This window comes from Suricata suricatta, chromosome 3 (genome assembly GCF_006229205.1).
Source record: "Suricata suricatta isolate VVHF042 chromosome 3, meerkat_22Aug2017_6uvM2_HiC, whole genome shotgun sequence".
Taxonomy (NCBI): domain Eukaryota; kingdom Metazoa; phylum Chordata; class Mammalia; order Carnivora; family Herpestidae; genus Suricata; species Suricata suricatta.
Genome location: NC_043702.1, coordinates 175324264 through 175331587, shown reverse-complemented (window position 1 = coordinate 175331587; position 7324 = coordinate 175324264). Strand labels below are relative to the sequence as shown.

Here is a 7324-nt window from a genome sequence, read left to right as displayed (position 1 = left end):
ACTTCGTGAGTTTGAGCCCCACATTGGGCTCTGTGCTGACACCCTGGTGCCTGGAGCCTGCTTTGGGTTCTGTGTCTCCTTCTTTCTCTCTGCCCTCCCCAGTTTGCACTCTATCCCTCTTGAAAATAAATAAACATTAAAAAAAAAATGTATCTTGTATCTCAACTGATGAGTGAGAGAAGACAGACAAATGAGACACATGCAGGCATGTGAAGGGCAGACAGACGGAAAGTTTCACTTAAGTAGTTTGTTTAGCCAGAGCAATATATGAAGGCAAAATAGTAAGTTATGAAAAGCATATTGGGTTTTCTTGTAGAGGCCTTGAACATAAAACTTAAAGGATTTCAGCTCTGGTCCACCAGCAGTGAGAAACCTCTGGGTTTTTGCACAGGAAAGGAATACTGACAGTGAGTCTCCTGCAGCTCCACACGGCAGCCCCGGGTCACCGAAGGAGAGGGGCAGCTGGGAGGGCACGGCTACCCTTGAGTGGAGAGACAGCAAGGGCCTAAAGCTTCGGAGACACGCCTTGAAACCAGAGAAGAGGAAGGAGATACTGGTTTTTTTTTTTTTTTTAAGTATTTGTTTATTTATTTGAGAGATAGGAGAGAGAGAGAGAGAGAGTGCATACAAGTGAGGGAGGGACAGAGAAAGAGGGAGATGAGAATCCCAAGGAGGCTCCACACCATGCAGAGCCTGATGCGGGGCTCAAACCCATGGACAGTGAGCTCCTGACCTGAGCTGAAATCAAGAGTCAGATGCTTAATCAACTGAGCCACCAGGCGCCCCAGAAGAGATATCATGTAGTATATGAAGCAAGGGCAAGGGAGAAGTCCAAATTACAGATGAACTGTGAGAATTAAATGAGCTAATATATGAAAAGTATTTAGAACAGAACCTAGCAAATAGCAAATGGCTAAGTAAATGTTAGATGCTACCCACTATTATTACTGATTAAAAAACAACAGTAATCAGGATCACACACAATGTTCTGTAACAGAAAATGATGGTTTTTATTAGCTTGTTCATATTCTCTTTTTATTAGAAAAAGATACTTTCTTGGGGCGCCTGGATGGCCTCCATCAGTTAAGCATCTGACTTCGGCTCAGACCATGTTCTCATGGTTCATGAAGTAAAGCCGTGTCAGGCTCTGTGCTGACAACACGGAGCCCACTTCGGATCTTCTGTGCCCTCTCTCTCTGCCCCTTCCCCCACTCTCAAAAATAAACACTGAAAAGCCACAATGACTCTGAACATGTTATTCAATTTCTGTGCCTTTGTTTTTAAATTACATGATAACAAGGCAGTTGATGGAATAAATGAAAATGCTATAAAGAAAGGGAATACGTGAATTTAGACTATAATTTATAGTTTCTGAATTGATGATCGGTCCTTTCTTTCAAAGACAAAGACAGGAGAAAATAAAAGGCTTACCCATACCCTCCCTGAGAAGTGTAAAGACCCCGTGCTGAGCCATGTTCAGATGTAACCGTAAGTGAGAGCAGTCTGTGAACGCGATGGCTTCTCCGGTCTCCTGGTCTACGTGATACATCGCAATGGGGACCTCTACGACCCGGCCGACCTCCGCATCGGCATGGAACGGTAACAGTTCCACTCTGCTCAGTTTCAGGACATGTATCTAGAAGGAATAAAATTAATCTTTCAAGAAGATTACATTAGGCAAGTCTAAGAAGAAAAGAAAGCGTTCCTTAAGTATTTAAACACACGCATAAACACATATGTCATATGTGTATCATATCCTGCGTGTGTGCTGGGGGGTGAGTGTGAATGATGTCACTCATTTCATTCCTTCATCAACTGATTCCTCTAAAGCATCGAACATCATACATCAGGAATCTGGAAAGTGATGGACAGTGTCCAATTTTCTTATTTTTTACAAGCTAAGAATGGTTTTTACATCCTCAAAAGATTTTCAAATAAACACCAGCGACAAAGAAGAATATCAGTGTACATGTGTGGTCTACAAACGCCAACATAGTTACTATCTGGCCCTTTAAAGAAAAGGTTTGCTGACCTCAAATACAGAGCACTTCCTCTTCTTCTTGTTAGCTTTTAAAAAATATCTTTTGTCTTTGGTATAGATTAAACGTTTGCATCCCCGCTCAAATTCTTATGTTGAAACCCTAATTCCCCAAAGTGATGGTATCAGGAGGTGAGACTTTGGGAGGTCATGGATGAGATGAGTGCCTTTATATGAGACCCCACGGGACTCCCCAGCCCTCTACCATGTGAGGATATAGCAAAAAGACAGCCTTCTTTCTATGCATCTGGAGTTTTCCCTCACCAGACACCGAATCTGCTGGTGCTGTGATTCTGGACTGCCCAGCCTCCAAACTATGAGAAATTAGTCTCTGTGGCTCATACACCACTCAGTTGATGGCATTTTATGGTAGCCCAAAGGGACTATTTTTTCTGCCTTTCCTTGCTCCTTCTGCTAGTTCATCTCACTCTGCCTATGTCCCTTAAAATGACACATATTACTCAGAGTCCATCTTCTCTTCTCACTATACGCTCTTCCTGGGAAATCTTACCCAGTTCCAAACCTTCAATGACCAACTATATGCTGATAAGTCCTAATGTTTATTTCTAGTCCTAATCTTTCAGTTGCACTTCAGAACCCGATCTCCAATAACAAACACCCGCACGCTCCACAGGTGAATCACACTAGATGTGTTCAAAGTGAATCCATCATCTTCCTCTTTTTCTTTTTCCTTTTCTTGTATTTTATATTCACCCAGCTGCTAAAGTTAGAAACCACTAAACCACTGTGTCTTTAAATCTTTCAGTCTCCGCCCCCCCAACACTGGGCATCAAATCTGACTAAATCTACCTCCAAAATAACCCTCCATTTTCCCCCTTTTCTCTATTCTCAATACCATATTTCTAGGTCAGGCTTAACTGGACACTTTTGCCTTCCTTCTCCTTTCTCCCTTCAAACAATTCTAAACTACTAGTATACAGCACTAGCAACTGCCTTCCATGCCGTATCTTAATTCTACTTGTTGATCGACAAAAAATAATCAGATTATTTTCTAAACACACGCTCTACCATATTATTGACCTTAAAACATGGGATGGCTCTCCACTGTCTACTGTGGGGGTCAGCAAATATTTTCTGGAAAAAGCTAGAGAGCAAATATTCTAGGCTTTGGGGGAGCACACAGTTTCTGCGGCAACCCCCAAGTCTGCAGCTGTGGCTTGAAAGCAGCAATACATAAATGAATGAGGGCGGCTGTATTCTGATAAAACTTTATCAAAAGAGCAACAGGTTGAGTTTGACCCTGAGGCCTTAGTTTGGCTCTACCTTTCAGAGTCTTGTTCACATTCTCATCTCTTCCTGACAGTCTCTGAGTAGTCACATCTACAAGGATTTTTCTTTCACATGTTAATAATATTTTTAGTACACAATTCAAGCTCTCAATCATATACTGCTTTAAAATAACTTATATCATTTCCTTAAAATGTTATTTAACTTTATGTGAATACATCTCCCAAATGGAATTTAGATTCTTTAAAGTAGGAATGGTATGATATGTTTCTTTGAATGTCCTGTGACATGTGGTATGGTGGTCAGTACCTTAGGGATACTTAGGAAATGTTCACTGAATGAAAAGAAAACGCTAAGACTTTGAGGGGACAACATACATGTATTAATAAATATAAAAAGTGGAGGAAAAACAAGAATGTGATTATATAATATAGTAAAAAAAAAGTTTTTAATCAAGACAAACATGAGACGAGAAATAAAGCTACTATGAAGGTCATATGATAATAACAAAATACAATAACAAAAATAAGTAACATTAAGCACTGACTATATTCCAACCATGAAGAAACCTTATCTCATTTAATTCTGACAATAACCCTTTGAAGTAGATACTATCTTTATCTCCATTTGAGAGATAAGGAAACAAGAATACCCATTTAGTAACTGGCTATGAAGTGAAGTAGGATTCAACCAAGGTCCAGAAATATTTAAGGAATATGTACTTCCAGACTGAATTTGAGCCTCATTTTCAAATACCCAGTTTGGACTAGAAATATTTTTAAACATGTTCTGTACTTGGGACGCCTGGGTGGCTTAGGCAGTTAAGCGTCCAACTTCAGCTCAGGTCAGGATCTCACAGTTCGTGGGTTTGAGCCCTGCGTCAGGCTCTGTGCCAACAGCTCAGAGCCTGGAGCCTGCTTTGGATTCTCTGTCTCCCTCTCTCTCTCTGCCCCTCCTCTGATCATGCTCCGTCTCTGTCTCTCTCTCAAAAATAAATAAACATTAAAAAAAAACATGTTCTGTATTTAAATATGTTATTTTTGTGTGTTCTGGACTTGAATTTATTCAGCAACGTCTCAGGGATGATGATAAGGTTCTTTGGAGAGTCATTTACCTTAATTTCTCCATATCGAAAGGGATTTTGTACATCTAGGGCTGAAACAGTACTGTCCCCCCTGGCCTGGCCTGCAGCCACCACTCCTTTAGTTGTCACCGTGGCCACCGTTTCATTAGAAGAAGTCCAAGTGAAGTTGCCGCTGCCACCCTCCACCTGTGAAAAAATACCACCTTATTTATATCTGACCGCCAAAGGAACAAAAGGGAATTTAAGCAAAGGTGTAAAATCTAGTGAAATAAAGTTTGAGAAATAATAAAACTACATAAGGAATTATTTCTGGGGGCGCCTAGGTGGCTCAGTCGGTTCAGCGTCCAACTTCGGCTCAGGTCATGATCTCGTGGTGTCCAAGTTCAAGTCCCGCTTCAGGCTCTGTGCTCACAGCTCAAAGCCTGCACCCTGCTGCAGATTCTGTGTCTCCCTCTCTTTTTGCCCCTCCCCTGCTTGCGCTCTCTCTCACACAAATAAATAAACATTAAACAATAAAAGGAAAAAAGGAAATTGTTTCCGGACACATTAAACAGCTCTGATGCTACAGTAAAGTAGCTACATGGGCATGGGAGATGCTGAAGGGAGGTTGCATAATGTCAGTGCCACAAAATGTCACAAAGGGCACAAGGGAGCTTGACGAAACTTTACAAGAGTCTCAAGGAATGAGTACATGAGAGAGACAGGGGCACAGTGTGTCTTACCAGGAGGATGGTGTTCAAGAACATGACTTGGTTGTCACCAGAAACTGGGTTATGCTATTAGGATTAGGGGGATATTTTTTTATACATTAACCAAATTTCAATAAATTAAGCTATCAGAGAAACTGACTTATCTCTTTGCAAATTTTCGTATTACCAAACACCATACCTGTACTTTAAAATGATATAAAGGTCCCATAGGATGATGAGGAAATGCCAGGAAGTTGGGTGTAAGCTCGATAGGAAAATAAATCTTCACTTCTTGCTGATGTACAATTGGAAATTTTATAAGCTGAATATTTTTATTCTATAAGAAAAAAGGTGGAAAATAGATTTCATAAGGACTTTTTTTTTTACAATCCACATTCATTTTAATTTTTTTTTTACATTTATTTATTTTTGAGAGAAAGAGAGAGACAAAGCGTGAACAGGGGAGGGACAGAGAGAGAGAGGGAGACACAGACTCCGAAGCAGGCTCCAGGCTCTGAGCTAGGGGTCAGCACAAAGCCTGACGCGGGGCTCGAACCCATGAACATGAGATCATGACCTCAGCCAAAGTCGGACGCTCAACCGACTGAGCCACCCAGGTGCCCCTCATTTTCATGGCATCAGCTAAATTGTGTGCTAATGAATTACTCAACATTTTCTTTCTATAAAAGAAGTAAATAAATACTCCTATTAATTAAAGAAGCACAACTACTAGTCCAATAGTAATGAAAGGGCTTTAATAAGACTTAAGATAAGTATCACCTTCAAGGAAAATTGTCAAAATTTCCTGACATAATGAAGTTCTATCAACATAAGAAGAGATGGCACAGTTTCCGAAAGGAAGACCCTTGAACAACCATCAGTTAAATATGTAAACTATAAAGACAAAGGAATATTCCAAGCTATCCAAAAGAAAAGGAACATTAAAGGTGCCAAGCTAAGACAGTCCGTTCATCATCAAAGACCCAACAGGAACGGGGGGAGTCCATGCAGCTAAAACAGACTGCTCACACTCAACTATCTTATTTGTTCCCTACAAAGGGAAAACTCAATCAATTTTTTTAATCTATCTTTTTTTTGGTTTGTTTATTTATTTTTTGAGATAGAGAGAGACAGAGCACAAGTGGGAGAGGGGCAGAGAGAGAGGGAGACACAGAATCCAAAGCAGGCTCCAGGCTCTGAGCTGCCAGCCCAGAACCCGATGTGGGTCTCGAATCCATGGACTGCGAGATCATGACCTAAGTTGAAGTCAGACAGTTAGCCAACTGAGCCACCCAGGCGCCCCAAATCTATCTGGTTTTTAAAGAAACCCTGAAATACGAGAAATCCATTATTTAATTTTTATTAATGTTTATTTATTTTTAATACAGAGACAGAGTATGATATGGGGAAGGGGCTGAGAGAGAGGGAGACACAGAATCTGAAGCAGCCTCCAGTCTCTGAGGTGTCAGCACGGAGCCCAACACAGGGCTCGAACCCACGAACCAAGAGATCATGACCTGAGCCGAAGCCAGATGCTTAACTGACTGAACCACCCAGGCGCCCCTGGAACATTTATTAACATTCTCACATCTGTGGCAATGGCCCTTTTCTCAGGCTTTAAGGTAGTTGGGTCATAACTGAAAATAAGTCTTTCAGTTTAAAACAACATCATTCTGCTATAGGATAAGGGTGTTCTGGGGGCTACGGAAGACAGTGGCAGACCCGGACCTAGAAGGAGCCCAGGCTTGCCTCCTCCCATGAATACAGCCAGATAACTCGAGATGGTCCTAAACAACCCCAAAACTGACCTGTGGACTGGCAGAACACACTCCACAAGAAGGGGTGGAAAAGAAGCCATGCTGAAGAAAGTAGGAAGTGCTAAGACACGGTCTGGGAGGGAAACAGATCATGGCTACTACGTGGGGAAGGAGCCATGGTTGGCCACAGAGAAGGGTGAGAGACAGACTAGCATACGGGGGGTACAGGAAGAAGATGACTCCCCACAGCAGAGGGCTTGGAAAGTGGAAGGCAAGGGGCTGAATTTTCTGAGTTCTTGCAACCTGCAGGGCTTATGGCCTGGACTTTTAAAGGTCAATGGGGGAAGGGGGGACTCCTGGGGGGCTCACTTGGTTGAGCATCCAACTTCGGCTCAGGTCATAATTTCACAGTTCATGAGTTCAAGCCCTGCATCCTGGCTCTGTGCTGACATCACAGAGCCTGCTTGAGATTCTCTCTCTCCTTCCCTCCCTCCCTCTCCCTCTCTCT

The 7324-nt window shown here is 42.0% G+C and overlaps 1 protein-coding gene across 1 annotated transcript in view; it reads right to left on the bottom strand.

Annotated features, from left to right (window-relative positions):
* NUP210L (nucleoporin 210 like) overlaps positions 1-7324 on the bottom strand; it is a 70875-nt gene that overhangs the window by 45018 nt on the left and 18533 nt on the right. Inside the window, exons 11-13 of the mRNA XM_029933474.1 lie at positions 5259-5396; positions 4401-4556; positions 1438-1636 (exon numbers count right to left, since the gene is read on the bottom strand). Of these exons, the coding sequence (XP_029789334.1) occupies positions 1438-1636; positions 4401-4556; positions 5259-5396 (493 nt within the window). The remainder of the gene's footprint in view (positions 1-1437; positions 1637-4400; positions 4557-5258; positions 5397-7324) is intronic.